This window comes from Microtus oregoni, unplaced genomic scaffold (genome assembly GCF_018167655.1).
Source record: "Microtus oregoni isolate MIOR12 unplaced genomic scaffold, Mior012 000014F_ref0000157, whole genome shotgun sequence".
NCBI lineage: Eukaryota > Metazoa > Chordata > Mammalia > Rodentia > Cricetidae > Microtus > Microtus oregoni.
Genome location: NW_024543073.1, coordinates 49,743,198 through 49,762,671, shown reverse-complemented (window position 1 = coordinate 49,762,671; position 19,474 = coordinate 49,743,198). Strand labels below are relative to the sequence as shown.

The window sequence follows — 19,474 nt, the reverse complement described above, 5'->3', positions numbered from 1 at the left end:
GGTGTGCTGTCCTTTTGTCTGTGGTGTTAAGTGAGAAAATAAAAACACAGCTGGAGCTGTTGTGCGCCTTTCTGTGGGTGCTCGGGCTGCCTTGGTGCCCCCTCCCCAAGTCATTTGCGTTAGGAAGCAATTACAGGTAAGTGTAGCTCACAGATTTGTGACTTGTACCTCACTTCGTGATTGTGTAAAGTGGTGCTGGATGACAGGAAGTGGCTGTGAACGGCAGCGATGCTCTTTTACAGGAAGCCCCTGTTTCACCCAGACTCACCCCATCCGACCCATTTCACCCAGAAGTGAATCGCACTGCACGCTTTTTTTCACAGTGTGTTTTTGGTTCTGTTTGTATATTAAGACTCAATTTTTATAACTGCGTGGCATTCCAGTATGTAGTTTTGTAGGTGTATTTATTTTGAAATAGTGAGCTCTCTAGAACAGTCTGGATAATAGTCTGCAGCAGCCCTCACTGGCTTGCTCTGCCTGCGAATGCTCCCAGCAAGAGAGAAAGGGTGAGAAGTGAAGACAGCGGTTTCCACAGAGAGGAGCAACGTAAGTGAAAAATGGAGAGAAAGCCTGTTAAAAATAAGAATGTGAACAGCCGATCGAGTATAGGAATTGTATAGAATCGATGTCAGTAGCTGGGCCTGCTTCAGCTGTTTCCAGGTTCTTGGCATCTTACTCAAGAATGAGATAAAGGTGCACACAGGTATAAAAATTGGAAGGTACTTTCTTCAGAACAGTACTGGAGGGCTTCGGGTTATTGCCCAAGGCTGCTTTTTTACAGATTCTTAGAGAGAAAAGCCAGCTGGCTAAGGGGTGGAGTCTGTGTGCTTTTCTCTTGATTGACACACTTAGATTCCAGAGGCCTTTGCTCACTGTGTGTACTCTTCCCTTAATGCATCAATGTTAAGCATACTTTCCTAGTCACTGTTCTGTTGCTGGGAAGAGACACCGTGACCAAGGCAACTTATAAAAGAAGGCATTTAGTCGAGGGCTCGCTTACAGTTTCAGAGTGAGTCTGTGATCCGCACGGCAGAGAGCATGGCAGCAGGCGGCAGGCGGGCATGGCACTGGAGCAATAGCCACTGAGAGGGTATGTCTTATCCACAAGCACAAGGGAAAGAGAGCTGATTGGGGGTGGTGAGGGCTTTTGAAACCTCACAGCCTGCCCCCAGTGACACCCCCCCTCCAACAAGGACATACTTCCTAGTCCTTCCCAAAACACTTCCACGAACTGCAGACCATTCATGGAACCACATATGAACGTTGTTAGAGGACACAGCCCTATTATCCATGCACGCAAAAGCAGTCTAGGCCAGATCACCAGTTTCCCCTTCCCTGGATGCGACTGTAGATACATTGAATAGACTCTTGAGTGGTAACTAAGGGAAGGAGGAACTTACTGCATTGTTTGGTGGGGCGTGCATTCAGCTGGATGCAGGTGAGGATCCTGGGTTGCTAGGATTGCCAGGTGCATTGTGTGTGTGTGTGTGTGTGTGTGTGTATGTGTGTGTGTGTGTTGCCCAAACCAAATGGAATCTTAGGTTGCTGTTGTCTGGGCTTGTGCTTCAGGACCAACAGTTGTTAAAATGTTTCTGCTTTTTAAGCCCAAATGCTGATAAACTGTTGAGACTAATTAAGACTAAAAGGAAAGAAAATAATGCCAAGAATGAAATACGAAACATACTACAGATTCTACAAATAGTCAAATGAAAAAATATGAAGAATAATTTTGTCAAATTTAAAACTTACGTGAAATACAAAAATTTCTTTAAAACTGTAACCAAAACTACGAAATGGAAATGGTAGTCCTAGAACCTTTAAGCTTAACTCTCAACAAAGTAATTAAACTTTCTGTTAAAAATTTGCTTGATCGGTGAATTTAATAATACTTTCAAAATAATATTAATTAAAAACTGCTGCAAATAGTGTAGAGTCTGCAAATCATGAGGCTGCGCTAATCTTGATGCCCCAAAGAACAGTGTGCAAAAGATAAATTATATGAAATATCATGTTAGATGCAATAATCCTAAATTAAATGCTAGCAAACAACTTTAAAATATACTAAATATTTTAAAATGACATAGACTTACATGTAGATGATGTTTTGATATGTTAATGGATAAGTTCAGTTTATACTCAGGATTAAACCAGTGTAATTTGCCGTGTTAGTATTTGAGAGAGCTGTGTGATGGTCTTAGAGGCGGTAAAGCACCTGACAGGAGTTCAGTACCCTTTGTGTTCAAACAAACAAACATCAGGGAGGCTGGGGAGATGGCTCAGTGTTAAGGGCACTACTTTCTTTCAGAGGATACTGGTTTGACTCCCATTACCTACATGGTGGCTCACAACCTTCCCAGTTCCAAGGAACTCAGCACCTCTTGTGTCACTGTATGCACACAATGCACAGACATACATGCAGAAAATACCCATACACATAAAATAAGTATCTTCAAAAACGTAAGGGCGGTGAACTGGATCAGATGGTAAAGGCTCCTCCCTCTAAGGCTGGTGAGCTGGGTCAGAGAATAAAGGCTTCTCCCACTAAGGCTGGTGATCTGGGTCAGAGGGTAAAGGCTCCTCCCACTAAGGCTGGTGATCTGGGTCAGAGGGTGAAGGCTTCTCCCACTAAGCTTGATTCCCACATGCACAGGGTGGGAGAGACCTTCTGACAAGTTGTCCCTGACCTCCACGTGCTGCCGTGGGGTTAGTTTACCTGTGCATACACACCGACCTCCACGTGCTGCCGTGGGGTTAGTGTACCTGTGCATACACACCGACCTCCACGTGCTGCCGTGGGGTTAGTGTGTCCATGTGCATACACACCGACCTCCACGTGCTGCCGTGGGGTTAGTGTACCCGTGTGCATACACACCGATCTCCACGTGCTGCCGTGGGGTTAGTGTACCCGTGTGCATACACACCGACCTCCACGTGCTGCCGTGGGGTTAGTGTGTCCATGTGCATACACACCGACCTCCACGTGCTGCCGTGGGGTTAGTGTACCCGTGTGCATACACACCGATCTCCACGTGCTGCCGTGGGGTTAGTGTACCCGTGTGCATACACACAGATCTCCACGTGCTGCCGTGGGGTTAATGTGTACCTGTGCATACACACTGACCTCCACGTGCTGCCGTGGGGTTAGTGTACCTGTGCCTACACACCGACCTCCACGTGCTGCCGTGGGGTTAGTGTACCTGTGCCTACACACCGACCTCCACGTGCTGCCGTGGGGTTAGTGTACCCGTGTGCATACACACCGATCTCCACGTGCTGCCGTGGGGTTAATGTGTACCTGTGCATACACACCGATCTCCACGTGCTGCTGTGGGGTTAATGTGTACCTGTGCATACACACCGACCTCCACGTGCTGCCGTGGGGTTAGTGTACCTGTGCCTACACACCGACCTCCACGTGCTGCCGTGGGGTTAGTGTACCCGTGTGCATACACACCAATCTCCACGTGCTGCCGTGGGGTTAGTGTGTCCATGTGCACACACAACACAAAATGTAATGAAGTTATAAAATTATTAATCCCAAATGTTATTAGTGATTATCTTCATTTTATAAAACACACAAATATGATAAATTGTAAAATGGATCAAATTAAAAGCAATGCCTCTATCACAATTTGTGCAGGTCAGCTGGTGTCACAAGTGTTGTCTAGCAGTCAGTTATGAGGCGAAACTACCTGTTGGCACACCTAAAGCCTTCACCCATGCCGGTCGGCTCACTAGTCAGCTCTGATGGTTCTAGGATCCTCTTAAAGTCAGTACCACCATTTTTGGAACAGTTTTGGTTTCGATTCTTCTGGAACTAATCTGAGGCATATCCTTAAGAATGATTTCAGGAACACAATAACAAGTCCAATTGTTCAAACATATTCCTGCTGCTCACAGTGCGTGCCCCTGGGCACAGCATATCACATGGTCAAGCCTAGTGTGGATGCAGCAGGGAAAGGCTCTCTGTAATCAATGGGAGACCCATGGAGATTTGCTGTGTGCCTCTAAAGACGGTGCCCGAGGACAAACGATAGAAAGTCACGAGCCACTGTTCAAAAGTCATGCAAATGTGCAAAGAAAAATTCTTTAAAGGTTTATTTATTCGTTTTATATGAGAGCTCTATCTGCATGCACATCTTGATACCAAAAGAGGGTGTCAGATCTCACTATAGATGGTTGTGAGCTACCATGTGGTAGCCGGGAATTGAACTCAGGACCTCTGGAAGAGCAGCCAGTGCTCTAACCTGAGCCAGCTCTCTAACCCCAAAGGTAAAAATTTTTTTAAATTGCTATATACACTATAAAGAGTTGGCAAAGATGCTAATAAAACCAATATGAAAAGTGTGTTTCTCTGACACTAGTTTCAGAGCCAGGGCACTTGTCTTTACTCCTGGGTTCAGGGATAAAGATGTTTCTCTCCTGGCTCAGGCCTCAAAAACTGGGTGTGTTTCTTTGACTCTGGGTTTAGAGTCAGGGTGCTCAGTGATTGGTCAGTTTCCTGCCCTGGGATTGGTTGGTTCAGTTGGGCAGTTGGGAGGGGCAGCGGTGACTCTGCCTTCACGGCCAAACTGTGTTTCTTTCACTGGTCCCTTTTAGCTTTTTAACTCTAATCCTAGGGCCAGGGCATATTTCTTTCACTGGCTCTGATTCTACGGGACAAAGTGGTAGACTGTTGGGCGCTCGCGGGTGAGCCAGCCCTGCAGACAGGTTTGCTCTCGTCACTTCTGTTTAACCATTGGCAGAGAACAGTGTAGAGTCAAACCGAAGACAAGTAGAGGGAAAATAGCATCTACACCGAGGTGCAGTCAAACGCTGCTTTCTGAGCAACAGCCTGGTCTGCCACCGGAGAAGGCTCAACTCAGGGAGCTGCCCTGTACAAATGAGTGCACACGGACACCAGGGCACGTGTGTTTGATGGAAATAGCCTTCCGAGGGTGAGCGAAGGAATGTGTTACGTTAAATGATAGAAGAGAATTGAAAGAGGTAGAGAAGCCAAAGATTTGAGGATGAGAATTCTCCTCTGGGGCCTGAAGAAGGTCAGATCTCAATGGATGCATCGGGGATTTCTCATCTTCAGAACCGCCAGATAAGTTTGTATTGTTTGAAGCCACTTAATTTGTGATAATCTGTCATAGCAGAAGTAGGAAATGAGTCCCTACACCATAAGAATTCATATAGCCTGAAAGGAAGGCTCAGATGCCATCAGATGGAGGGGATCAGGCCTCTTCATTTCTACAATGCGATGCTGGGTACTGCTGACAGCCTACGAACTGCAGCTACAAGAGAAGGCATGAGTAGCTCTAAACCTACAGTATCAGCCGGAAGATGTCACACACCCCAGCAAATGGGTCAGTTTACACAAATCCTCCCAGACAAGACAACTGAAAGGGCGAACGCCTTCATCGTAAGTCTACATTTAAAGAAGACAACACTAAGCACAAAGGAAAAGTCACGTGATGGAGGTGGGCCTGTCCCTCGAGCGTCACTGCTGGCTTGCTTTGTGATAATTTATTAAGTAATTCATTTGTGTGCTTTTGGTGTACATGTCATCTTCCCCAGTAAAAATATCCATCCCTGCTAAAACTTGAAGAGAACAGCAAGCTAATGAGATTTCTCAGCCACAGAGTGCAGACCTTACCTTGTCACATAAGGAAGGGTCAGATGGCAACTCTTACAACTTGTGTGGAAAAGAAGAATCATTGGTTGGGACCTTCCACCCTCCTGAAGGGGCTCTTCCCAGATGAGACTACTAACCAGGACACCCGGTGAGCTGGCAGGCGCCACCAACCACCAATTTGCTTCTATCTTTGGGTGTGAATGCAGGACCTAAGCCTTCTTTACCACTCTGTATACAATGTCAGACACATTTTCCGATTTACTTTCTGTGTCCCAGGGCTTAGGATCTCAGTTCTCTTCTCTTCTTACTGCCATTGGGGGAAACACGATGCATACAAAGAAACGAAAATTTATACTTTCTTCTTTCTTCTTGAAAGATGGTACTCAAATGTGTTGGATTCCTTCAGAAGCCAACCTAAGCAAAGGCTCTGCATTCCATGGAAGGCGATGCCAGGCGACACTGGCCAGGCCCTGGAGACCGAGAAGGAACATATTGGTGCAGAAAGGGTCTTCGTTCAGGATACCACTGTATGCAACTTGAGTTTGATCTCTCAGTGGTGTTTTCCACGAGGCTTTACAGAAATAAGGAACTGATATGCCATCTCAGTTCCTCACTTCTCAAAGTTCTGAGCCAGCTCTCGGATGCCATGCACAGGAAGGCAAGGGTGACTCCAGGTGAGGAGACCCTAAAAAGTGAGGTGCTCCCGGGAACACAGGAGTCAGGTGAGAAGATCCTAAGAAGGGAGGTGCTCCCGGGAACACAGGAGTCAGGTGAAAAGATCCTAGAAATGGAGGTGCTCCCAGGAACATAGGAGTCAGGTGAGAAGATCCTAAGAAGGAGGTGCTCCCGGGAACACAGGAGTCAGGTGAGAAGTTCCTAGGAAGGGAGGTGCTCCCGGGAACACAGGAGTCAGGTGAAAAGATCCTAGAAATGGAGGTGCTCCCAGGAACACAGGAGTCAGGTGAGAAGATCCTAAGAAGGGAGGTGCTCCCAGGAATACAGAAGTCAGGTGAGAAAACCCTAAGGAGAGAGGTGCTCCCAGGATCATAGGAGTAAGGTGAGAAGATCCTAGGAAGGGAGGTGCTCCCAGGAATACAGAAGTCAGGTGAGAAAACCCTAAGGAGAGAGGTGCTCCCAGGATCATAGGAGTAAGGTGAGAAGATCCTAGGAAGGGAGGTGCTCCCGGGATCACAGGTGTCAGGTGAGAAGTTCCTAAGAAGGGAGGTGCTCCCTGGACCACAGAAGTCAGGTGAGAACATCCTAAGAAAGGAGGTGCTCCTGGGATCACAGGAGTCAGGTGAGAAGATCCTAGGAAGGGAGGTGCTCCCGGGAACACAAGAGTCAGGCCAGAGCACACCTAAATAGTGAAAGCTGAGCAGTCTGGAAAAGACACTGAGAAAGCCACCACAGAGTTCTCCTGCAGCTAACAAGTGAGGAATGAATGGCAGTGATGGGCTCGTGGGGTCATCCATGGCATGCACTGCTGAGGTGGCGGGACAGGAAAAGTGTGGGGCGGGAGGCAATTTGGCCCTCAGGGTACTCCTTACTTATGGGCAGATCAAGGCTGGTCTGGAAGAACAAACAGGTTGCACCTCTCTGGAGTGACTTCCCTGAAGGTGGTACTATAAATAGACCAAACATGTCCTCTCCCTGAGATGTATAGAAGGAGCTCAGCTCTCCCTGGGACAGCGGGCCAATGTTAAACGTTAAAACCACTTTGCATTAGCATTAGGGTCCTTACATATTTGCCGTGAGCAAGCCGTCTGGTGTTCATTTTCCTGTAGGTAAGCAAGGCTGTTGACTCTAGTCAGTAAGCACCCTCTTGACTCCCTTGCTTTCCTAGCTGTTTTTTTTTTTTTGTTGTTGTTGTTTTTTGTTTTTTTGTTTGTTTTTTGTTTTTTTCGAGATAGGGTTTCTCTGTGGCTTTGGAGCCTAGCTGTTTTGAATGAGGGGACAGTCAGTCAAACATAGCGGGATTACCCTTCTGTCGATACTAGCTGCTTTGAAAAATTCCATGAACGCCTTGTCAAAGCTACACAAAGAAAGGCCCTGGTCGCCGCAGCTCCTGAAGGCACAGCCTGCGTCAGGACTGTTCCGAGCACTCTGTATTAGACTTTTTGCCATCACAAGTCCTGGTGAACTCAATGACTCCCTGGCCATTATCACACAGGCCAGAGGAGGAGCACGACCCCTGGTGGTCTAGCTAAGGAGCTGCAATGATGTTACCTCGGACATGCTCCTTCATTTGCATATGTGTGTTGCGATTGGTGCAAACATCCCTTCTCTAGCTTCTGGATCAGACTGCTGGAGGGAGTCAGCTGGGAATTGACATCTGACCTGCTGTCTTCACCCCACAACTCCCACCCCCTTGGGCATCGCAACATTAAGTTCAGTCAAAGTGGTCTTCCTCCGACCCAGCAACTGGAAGACCAAGTTAACAGCCAGGAGTCTCAAACAGCCTGGCCAAATAGCTGTGACATTTGCCAGTGTTAAGTTAGGCATAGAAATCTCATCTTCCTAGACCACCTCAAGAGTTGCGATACCGGCTGGGCGGTGGTGGCGCATGCCTTTAATCCCAGCACTCGGGAGGCAGAGGCAGGCGGATCTCTGTGAGTTCGAGGCCAGCCTGGTCTACAAGAGCTAGTTCCAGGACAGGAACCAAAAGCTACGGAGAAACCCTGTCTCGAAAAATCAAAAAAAAAAAAAAAAAAAAAAAAAAAAGGAGTTGCGATACCGGCTGCTGTCAAGGGCTGAGGAAGAGTTCTGATGCCTAGGTGCACCAAAAAGGCCACACCCACCAGTTACCAGCCCAGGGCTGCAGAGCCCTAACGTCCTGGGCCTACAGAAGAACGGAGACACGAAAACATAAGTGTCCCGTACAGAACCATACACAAGGACCGCCCGCTGCTCCTCCGCCTCTGCTGCCAGCTGTTGCCATACACTGACGACACAGAAGGCACCAAAGAGCAGCATTTGAAGAACCCCTCCTGTTTCCCTGTGATTTCTCTGTAGGTAGAGCAATGGGACCCATGGCAACACCAAACAGACTGACCCAGCCTAGCTTGAGACCCAGGAATGAACCCACTGAAGCAAATTCAGCCTGAAACCAACTGAATCAGGAGCAGAGTAGCTGACGGGTGAGGGGGCATCCTGATCCTTACAGCTGACTGTAATATAGCGTCCTCGTTCTGCTCTTCTCAGTTTGTAGGAGTGAAAAAATAAATAAAAAGCTCACTCCACCGCTGCTAATCATCTTGGCATTGCGGGGAAGACACAGTCACAGTTCACCAACAGTGACACTAGTCACCAAATGAATATCATGTCTGCACTTAGAAGGTGCCATAAATACGGTCTTCAGATATCCGTATGAACCAAGTTAGTCTGTGCTTTTGATGCCAAGGAACTTCTCTTGCTATGGGGACACTTCTGTATTCTAACTGACCCCAAACACTTAATTCCAGGTACAGACTCTAAAAGACAAATTTTGGGTGGAATTAGCAATACTTTATTGATTATATTTGCTATGAACTTTGGTTAATAAATAAAATAAAACATCAACATTTTCTTTCATAACTTCATTTTTAAGTGTTTATGGATGTAAAGTTTTCCTTTACACCAGTCTGAGCTGTAATTAAAATTATTTATACCCAGTCATACAATCCCATCCCCAAAAGACCTGTTAAAGTACTCTATGTGGGCATTATTTTGCCAGCATGTGTACTGGGTGCTATGCTTTTCCTCCTTAAGACAGGGAGAATAAAATGGTATGTATGTGTTAGTTTTCCCTTATAGAAAAATTAGAAGGAGTTTCAAAGCTCTGTACAAGAAATGATTTTTTAAAGTAGCCAAGTGACTAAAGCTGTTTGGTTGGTTGGTTTGGTTGGTTTTACTCATGGTCTCCAGCACAGGAACCACGGCTGCACCCCACCGCTTTCGCCAAGCTCGTTATGTGGTGCAGTCCACCGTCTGCCTGGACTTCATCAATTCCTTCTTCAGCTGTTCGAAGCACACAAACATGATGACATTCCAGGAAGCCAGTCGCAGGAAAGAAGGCACAAACCTGGGGGAGCACAGGGCACAGTCCGTTAGCCGCTCGAAAGCCACAAGCCCTGGTGCCATGAGCAGCTTACGTGACTCACAAAACTCAAGGAATGATTAAAAAAAACAAACAAAAAACAAAACAAACAAACAAGGCGAAGTCCTCGATGCTCGTCTTTCCTCTACCAACAACTTGGTTGTATGTCACTGTATGGCTATGGGAATTGGACCCAGGTCCCCTGGAAGTCTTCATCACTGAGCTGTCTCTTCTGCCGCTGAATAGACTTTTTTTTAAAAAAAAATTATTTTTTAAAAAGAAGGCTTTTCTGCAAAAGGACCTTCCAATGAGCTTTGTTTTTACAATTTGTTTTGTTTTAGTTTTGAGAGTGGGTCTTGCTATATGACCCCGGGTGACCTGTGCAGCTCAGGCTAGCTTCAGACTTCTAGAGATCAGTACTGGCGCTCCTGTCTCCCCAGTGCTGGGACTACACGCATGTGCCAACACACTCAGCTTCCCCAGTGAATTTTCACTCTTGTGGGGTCTTGTCACTCCCAGATGCATGGCTTTTTTTCGTGTGAAAAGATATAAGTAGCATAAAAATTGACACTTCAACTATTTTTCAATGTATTTTTCTGTAGCATTAAGTGCACGTATAATGTGTAGTAAAGACCAGAGTCAGAGCCACGGCATTTTGTTTCCTCAGACTCTTCATCCTTTAAACACGAGCTTCCCACCTCCTCGGTCAAAGGTTGACCTTGGCTGCTCCTCGGCGTGGCCTTCTAGCCTCACCCTTTTCTGAGACAAGGTCTCTTCCTGAGACATGGGGCTCAATTATTAGGCCAGTCTGGGTGCCAGAAAGCACGAGGGAACCTCTTGCTTCTGCCGCCTAGCCCTGGGATTACAAGCATGTGCCCCTACGCTTGGCTTTTTACACGGGTTCTGGAACTGAATTCCAGTCTCCATGTGCATGTGGCCAGAGCGTCACAGACTGACCGATCTCCTCAGTCTTAGAGACAGGGTCTTGCTATGTGGCCCTGGCTGTCCTGAACTCACTCTGTATTTCAGGCTGGTCTTGAACTCATGGCAGTCCCCATGCCTTAGCTGCCCATGTTCTAGGATTGCAAGTGTTTGCCTCCACGCTCAGCTCAACTCGCTTAATTTAGCACGATTTGTCAAGACTATCCATATTAAAAACTATTTAAAATTTTGTAAAACTATTAAAAAAGTGCAAAAGATTAAATTATTAAGTGGTCAGCAATTTATAGGTGGTATATCCATTTTAAGTTAATTTTATAATGTATATTATTTGTATTAATATATCATAAGAACAGATAGACTTAGGATTTTATATAATATGCATGATACATTCATATTTTATTTTAGAAATCTCGGGGCATGGCTTTGCAATTCAAAAGGTTATATCTTTGTAATACTTGTCGAATATATTTAAAAGCTATGTCATACTGTATTTTATTAGAAAAGTGGTTTTCAATGCAATATAATATCACTTTGTGAGGAAATGTGATCTATGTCTTCATCGTACTTTTGACACGAGTGTAATCATAATCCAAGCAATATTTTCTGTGGTTTTGCTTTAATAGAAAAATTTTAAAATTAGCTAAAGGCATAGCTCTGCGATAGACTGCTTGCCTGGCATGTGCAAGGCCCTGGGGTTGCTTCCCTTCAAGCACCGCTAAAAAGAATGAATTGGCTGTAATTTTCCGGCATGATGGGATTGGCGGATTGAAGACATTCATGACAAGGCAAAGACAGAGTTTGAGGCTGTTGCATGGACCAGGCCCGGTAGACTAAATGCCAGTTGTTTTGCCGAGACAGTGTCCCCATATCCACAGACACCTTAAACACAACCTTATAGACACAGAAGGTCATATCCTACCCTTTGAAAAAAGCCGTTGGTCCTTCCTTGGTGAGCATGGTCATTGCACAGCTGGGTACACTCGGGTACTGTCCTGGTAGAGAGTTGATGAATCTTGTTTTTACCACATCTGCCGGAGAGGCCAGGAAGGTGGTGCAAAACCCGGCCACAAGGGCTGACAGTAAATGGCAGGGCACGTCGTCTGAAAGGAACCAGCGAAATGCGTCAACACCAGACTGTGAGACCCTTGTCAACCTATTAGTAACAGGAGGGTAAGGTGATGTCTTATAAACAGATGAGCATATAAAAGCAAGCGCAGACTTGTTATAAAAAACCATGGCTGACAGGGAATGGCATAGTGACTGCAGGTCTATTTGCAGGGGTGTTATTTTAGGATAACCCTAAGTATTTTTGTGCCTTGGACCTGGCGTCACGCCTGATACATGAGCATCTAATACTGCTCAATTGAATTAAAATCATCAAAGGAGAATGTCTGTGTCTATAGAAACAGGAAATCATTGAGATGAAATCAGTGATGAACTCTGGAAGTAAGCCAAGCTTGACTGCCTGCTGAGAGAGGAATCCCAACGGACGAGTGCATCTTCGTATTAACAGAGAATATCACCACGACATCCCTTTGTACTTTTACCTTTCCCAACACAGCTTTTAAGTTTTAGGTCTTTTTTGCCAGGTGTGATGGGACACATTTTAACCCAGCATTTGAGAGACAGAGGCAGGAGGATTTCAGGTTGGTGACCAGCCTGGTCTGAATATGGTGTTCCAGATCAGCTAGGGGCTGCTACATTGTGACTCTCTCTCTCTCTCTCTCTCTCTCTCTCTCTCTCTCTCTCTCTCACACACACACACACACACACACTTAACTCTCAAAAGAGGAAAAGAGAAGCCTACTAGAATTAAGGAATTCAACCCCTCATAGCTTTAGAACCTCCAACTAAGATTGGAAGGTGCAGACATGTTTGTTGTATAAGGGAAGTACCTGCCAGTATTTGGTTGTTCACAAGGGCCCCCTTCATGAGGTCATATGTTACCATCTCTGTACAATTGATAATGACATTTCTCATCAGATTAGGGGTCGTCCCTGGAGAAAAACAAGACAACATTTAATAAGTGAAGTTTATGATAAGATGCCTTAATTATTACGAAAGTCCATCAGGTCGACAGTTACCTTTCCAGAGGGTTGACAAGCTTTCTGTTGTGGCTATAATTCTGTAAGCATTGTAGGTCCCTGTGTAGCGGGGTTTGATCCCGTGTAAGTGACTCTGTGCTTGGAGTCTGACTTTCACGACCTCGGTAGGTTGCCCGATGAATACTGCCACACCTCCTGTCAATAAGCCAGCTGAGATCCTGTTTCCCAAAGTGGGAGGCGCTACCCAGGAAGAACAAAAGATTGATCAAGAAAGAAATCCAGAACCCCTCCTTACACACCCACATATCTTTAAATTTGTGCTCAGTCTGTGTGTTTGGGAGCACGTGTGTGTGTGTGTGTGTGTGTGTGTGTGTGTGTGTGTGTGTGTATGGGCTTGCATGCATGTGCCAGAGGAAACCTCTGCCCCCCTTTTTCAGGAAGCCATTTGTAACATGAATGGGGGCCTGCTTGTTGTTGGGGTTTTTGTTCCGCCCGGTACCCCACAACTGTTTAGCCCCAAAGAAAATCACACATAGGTCTCCATAAATTATAAGCTGATTGGCCCATTAGCTCTAGCCTCTCACTGGCCAACTCTCACATCTTGATTAACCCATTTTCCTGATCTATGTTAGCCATGTGTGTGTGCACACGTGCGTGTGTGTGTGCGTACGGGCTTGCATGCATGTGCCAGAGGACAACCTCTGCCCCCCTTCTTCAGGAAGCCATTTGTAACATGAATGGGGGCCTGCTTGTTCCTTAGAGTGAATGGTGGCAAGGCCCTCTGTGACCAGCTCCTGATTTTCTGGACTCTCCTGTTCCTGCTCACCAGTGTCCACCCACCCCCTGGCCCTGCGTATCTGCTCAACTCCTCACTGAGATTTTGGGCACGGCCTTCACTTGTCTGGAAAGGACTTTTCTCATCACATTGCCCCTGGACCTTGAAGTCTCCCACTGCCCTCTCAGGACTCAATCCAGATAATGACTCCTCACGAATCTGCATGATCACACCTCTCCACCGTGCCCAGTCTGCAGAGGCTTGCAACACAGCGCACGCCACTGCTGTGCAGTCAGCTGAACTGGGGTTCCCATCCACAGTGGCGACTGTCAGCCAACCTAGCCCGATTTCCCGCCCAAACAGCTCAACAAAGCTTACTAGATCAACTGGTGAAGCGTAATGTGGACACTCCCAAAATATATCTGGTTAGTTTAGAGTCTGACATACCCAGAGGTTGATTAAAACATTTGGAGAAAGTTACCGGAATGAGCTTTCTACTCTAGGTAGATCTGTTTTTTCTATCTCTGGCAAAATGACAATGCAATGTTGATCTAGAAGCATCCAGACCTGAACATTGGGAGTTCTTTCTGTGGGGATGAGTTTTACTTGGACACTAATGCAGACTCGGGGAGCGTGGTGGTCTCTCTTAGACTTCACACGAGCTCTCTAGGCTTCCATGGGACTCTGCTGTTTTGGGAAGTCTGCACTGAGCATCGTTTTATAGCCTACCTACATTTTCTAGATGAAGAGACACAAAGCTACCCTCCCTGGCTGGTGGAATTTTACCGGTGTAAACCTGCACGTGAAGAGCTGGCTTGCACATCTCCTTTTCTTTCTAGGGGAAAAGAAACAGTGCAAATATCGACTTTCTTTTTTGCCAATTTGTTACGAATGTCACCACACTTTGTGTGACTTTGGTGAGTTGGGGCTGCTGGGATGGAACTCAGAGCCTAGCCTATGCTAGGTAAATATACTACTACTCATTTTTCAATGTTTGAATAGAGCGTGGTCTGGGTCCTAACTCCCCCCACCCCCAGCACTTCTTACTTTCTTTCCCTGAAGAGAAGTACTCTTGGACAGTATCATAGAGACCGATCCTGAGTGAGGCGAAGCTGATTTGCCTCTGAATGCCAGCAGGCAGACCGCTGTACAGTTTCGGCAACCCTTCTGTTTTTGCCAGGGTGGTGATGGTTCCCAGGACACCTTTATACCTAATGGTAGTGGAGGTCTGGCCTTCACCTTGGATCTGGAAATCAGAAAGGTACAGGTCAGAGGAAGTGACTGTCCATTAAGGAAGGGGGTCGTACCTGGTGAGCACTAAAGACTGGCACATGAGGACCATGGGGACGCCCTAGGCAAGGCTTGCCAATTAGGCTTTTTATAAACTGCCTTTCTCAGCAGCCTCTCCTGCATACAACTCTACAATTGTATCTCTCTCCCTCCCTCCTTCCCTTCCTTTCTCTATCTATCTATCTATCTATCTATCTAATCTATCATCTGTCTCTCATCTATCTATCAGTCTATTTATCTATCATCTATCTATCTATTCATCTAATCTATCATCTATCTATCTATCTATCTATCATCTATAATCTATCTACTGTCATCTATCCATCTATCATCTATCATCTGTCTCTCATCTATCAGTCTATTTATCTATCATCTATCTATCTATCTATCTATCTATCTATCTATCTATCTATCATCTCTTTATCAGCCTATCATCTATCTATCTCAAAGTTGGGGCTGGCTGCAGTGCAGGCTCTGAACATCTGGACAAGGTACCCAGGAACTCTCCACAGCCCCTAAGTGCAGGATGGACAGTATCCCCAAAGAATCAAGGAAAGGTAAAAGTGCCAAGCTTGTAAGCTCCAAGGGGTGTACTCTAAGGACCGTACCTACTCAGGACACCATAGCCGCATGAAGGGCTTGGTAGAGGTCACTGTCAACCCACAACTCTTCAGCAATCGGGCAAAGGGTTCCCATTTCCTTTTCTACAGTCCCCAGTCCTAAGACAGAGCTGCCCTGAGAAAGAGTGGTTACACCACAGCAGACACGACAGGGCTGTCCCCAGCAGTTCCTCTGCCCGGAAAACCCTCGCCAACTTCATTGGACTCTACCTGAAGCCGGACTTTGGCTGTGTCCAGTGGGAAGGTGATGATATCTGCCAGGCAGGCGGATATGCCAGCTGAGAAGATCTTGACCCCCATGGTGGGGTGCACTTCGGAAGTTGTTGGGCTCACCATCTTGGCTAGAAGGGCAAAGAGGTGAGAAGACCAAAAGGACTCAGCCCTGAAGGTTACAGAGGCACTGCTGCCTGGTGCGGGCTCCGAACCCGCGACTTCTGACTTCTGGGACAGCCACCCGAGCCGGGTGGTGCCGCTGCCGAGGCGGCGCTGCTGGGGCTCAAAAGTGAGCGGTGTCCCTTCACCTTGCTTGCACCAGGAGGACCCACTAAGCCCAGGTTGTTTGGTACCTCTGCGCCCCGGCCTGGGGGCGGTGATCTATATAGCCCGATCATTGGAGGAGGGGCTAGGGGCAAGTAATTGGGCCGGGCCAGGTCTCCCAAGATCTAAGCGGCAAAGACGTGCCCTGGGGTGCGGAAGCCTCCAAGTCGCGCGTCACTCCTGAAGTCCTGGCCCGCACTGCTGGTTTGGCACCGATTCCTGGTAATACCCGGAGGACACACCGAGGAGCCTCATCTCGCGTCTCTGTGCCTCTATCACTCTTCAGCGGAGGAGCCTCAACCCGGCCGAGAGCAGGGGCTGACTTCCTTGAACAAGCGATCCTGTGGCGAAGTCCCGCAGCGAACTTTCCCACAAGAGGCTAGAGTGTAGGATGCACATCCCAGTCCTGGGCCTTTCTAGGTGCCCGGCTTCCCTTTCTTCTCCTTCAGTTACAAATGCTCCTCTCTCCACATTGCTTTCCAAATGCCAACTTCAGACGTGGTGTGTGTGTGTGTGTGTGTGTGTGTGTGTGTGTGTGTGTGTGTGTGTGTGTGTGCAAAACTTAAAAACACTCTAGACTTTTACCAGAAAATGTTTTCTGTGATCCCTTTTAGCAGGTAGATGTCGAATGAGCTAATGGCCACGCTAGGAAGCCTACGGTGGATCTCTCTCTGCAGTCTGGGACATGACAATCCTTGCTCCTTTGATTAGTTCTTATCGGAAGTACTGGAAGGAACAGAGGTAGTTCGCCTGCCTGTAGACGCAACTCTGCCATCTGACCAGCTTCGTGTTCTTCTTAGACCTGAGAAAATCCTCCAGTTTTGGTTTGTGTTTGTGTCAAATCTAGTCCCAGATTTGAGATCCTGCTACCTCTAGTGACACTTCAGACATTGGGATATGGGCTTGTGGTGGGAAAAGAGTTTTTCTTACTTCTGTTTTTGAGTAAAGATTTATTTTGAGCGTTTACTTATTTGTACAGCTTTTCAAAATACTGTTTAAGAAAGTGTGAGGAGAGCAGGCTGGAGCTTCCAGGACCACACAGAGACACCAAAGAGTCACGGGCTGTGTCAGCATTTTCCCTCAGCGTTCAGGTTCTGCTGCTCACCACGGTACCCAGGAGAGTGTACAGACTCAGACTCATCTCCAGGAGTGGGACATGTGAGACAGAATGTCCCTGGACGCCACTCTTAATGGAAAAGCGTGCGTGAATTAAGGACCTTCCATTATAACGCAGACTTCTGGGGCTTGACCCAGAAAAGCAGTGATGAGTAGCAGAGGCAGGCCAGCGGCGTGTGTGAAGAGAAGACTACTGGGGACACAGAGTGGCCTGGTGACTAGGAAATCGAGTGATGGGGAGAAAGGAGAGACTGGGCAAGAAATTGAGAAGACGTGTGGATGAAAAAGTATAATAAACAGAAAACTCTGAGAATCTGTGTGTCTGTGTTGGGCAGAGCAGCTGACTCTGAGATTCTGTGTCCGTGTTGAGCAGGGCTCAGCAGATGGTAAAGGGCTCAGATGATTGGCATGTCTAATCAGATAATCCAGCTAAGGAAGGGTCACTGTGGAGTCAAGCGACATCCAGAGATGACTCTACATTAAAGAAGTTGGCAGCAAGCAGTCTTGGTGATGTTGTCACCTGAGGTGACTTTATAACCTTCATCAGATGACAACTTTCCTTCTTAGAATGATTTGGAGAAAACGATGCCATTATTTTCATAAAAAGCTCCCATAGGAAACTTCATGCTTGAAGAGAATCAAAGCTGAGAGGTACTTGGACATCATCAGTGTGGAGGTGAAGGAATGGAAGCTCTTCTTGTGGGAATGGGTACCGTGGGATTGAGAAGGCTGACAAAGAGCAAACAATAAGGGAACCCCGAGTTATGGTCTAAGCAGAACGCAGAGCCCTGGGTATCCATAAAAAACTAAATGTTCCTGTGGACGCCATGCTCAAGAGGCCCCACGTAGGCCCTTCTGTTATCCTGCACCAAGGTCCCAACCGCTCAAATGCAGCCACCTCGGACCTTCAGGTATTCAGTTCAATGCCAAGTCACCTCTGCTGATGTGAGCAGGAAGAATAAGCCCGCAACTTGTCCCAAATTGCTGACCCAACATATGTGATGTGGCTGGGCACAGCGCCACACACCTGCAATCCTAGTCCTTTGAAAGCGGAGGCAGAAGGATGGCTGGGTATAACACTACACACCTGCCATCCTAGTCCTTTGGAAGCGGAGGCAGGAGGATCTTGAATTTAAACACAGCTTGGGCTACACAGGGAAACTGTCTCAGACAAAGCAAAACAACACAAACGTGAGATTCTATAGAGTGATTGTCAAGGTAGCACTGGATAGCAAGATTGTCAGCTCCCCTTGTTGACACGTTGGGGACAGCATGCATTGCTGTCACCCTCCTCCTCAAACCCCACCTTCAAGAGAGGCGCTAGATGCAGTGGGTGTGTATTGAGTTTCTACACTAGGCTATAAAGCTGTTCACAAAACTTTGTACGAGGCGGGATGCAGCAAGTGCTGACTTTGCTTCCAACCTGCCCATATTTGCAGGTGTTGAAGGTGGGATTTGTGGGACTAGAGGGTGGAGTAGAGGAACGCAGGGAGAGGAAGAAGAGGCACAGTTTTGTTAGAAGTATGAACAGCCCAGAGAGTTCAGGACAAGCAGGGAGCGAGGACCAGGGAAGCAGTTCAGCTCCCTGCAGCCGCAAGAAAGAAGAAAAGCATAAACTCCCTGCGTTAATACCCAGCACAAAGCAACTGTCAACTCAGGGCATTGGTAGCTGAGCGCCTGTGACGTGCTAAGTGCAGTGCTGGCCCTTCAGGGTCAGGGGGCAAGGAGAAGGAAAGCTCACACGAGGAGACCCTGGGATGTCAGGTCAAGACAAGGAGGGTTCTAGATTCTGAGGAGAGGGCTGACTTGCTGCCCCCAGAGCCTCTGGGAAGTGGGATAAAGTTTGCCTTGTTCTGGAGAGAGCAGTAGGGGAGAGGCTGGTCTCCCCAGAGAGTCAGATGTTGGCTCTTCTGGCAGAAAGAGTGGAGAGGGGAAGACGAGTTCATTGTGATCAAGGGTGACTGAACCTCTGTGACGTCGCAAACGGGTGGGAGCGAGGCTCCCTTACCAAGTGCTCTTATTCTCTTAAAATGCAGAATACCATTTACAAAGATACCTGCTCCCAGTGAGCTCCCTCCAGAACCACTGAACAAACGTACCCATTCAAAACACGAAAGTTGGACCAGGAGGATCTCTGTGAGTTCGAGGCCAGCCTGGTCTACAAGAGCTAGTTCCAGGACAGGTTAGAAACCGTCTCAACACTTTGCCCTTGAACAGGGCTCTATACCTCCCACAGTATCTTCTTATCTGCCTCCAGGAGAAAATGTCAGGGTATAGTAGTACAAATAGATCCACCAGGAGCAATTCTAAAAAGAAGCAATACAGACACTACACATGTGAGGAATTGCATTTAATTCCACTAATACGGACATGAGCACCTTCCCTCGAAGATCACCTTTCTCTACCAACCTTAGAATTAATATAGCACGCAGTTTTCATTTACCGTTAGAGATA

General features: G+C 47.1%; 1 protein-coding gene across 1 annotated transcript; it reads right to left on the bottom strand.

The window, feature by feature from the left end:
- Window positions 1-9,565: 9,565 nt before the first annotated feature.
- Window positions 9,566-15,703, bottom strand: Ucp1 (uncoupling protein 1). Its single transcript, XM_041663724.1, has 6 exons — window positions 15,578-15,703; window positions 14,505-14,703; window positions 12,722-12,922; window positions 12,533-12,634; window positions 11,557-11,737; window positions 9,566-9,680 (listed from the first exon to the last, which is right to left on the bottom strand). Exons 1-6 carry the CDS (start codon window positions 15,701-15,703, stop codon window positions 9,566-9,568), a joined length of 924 nt encoding a protein of 307 aa, XP_041519658.1.
- Between the last annotated feature and the right edge of the window lie 3,771 nt (window positions 15,704-19,474).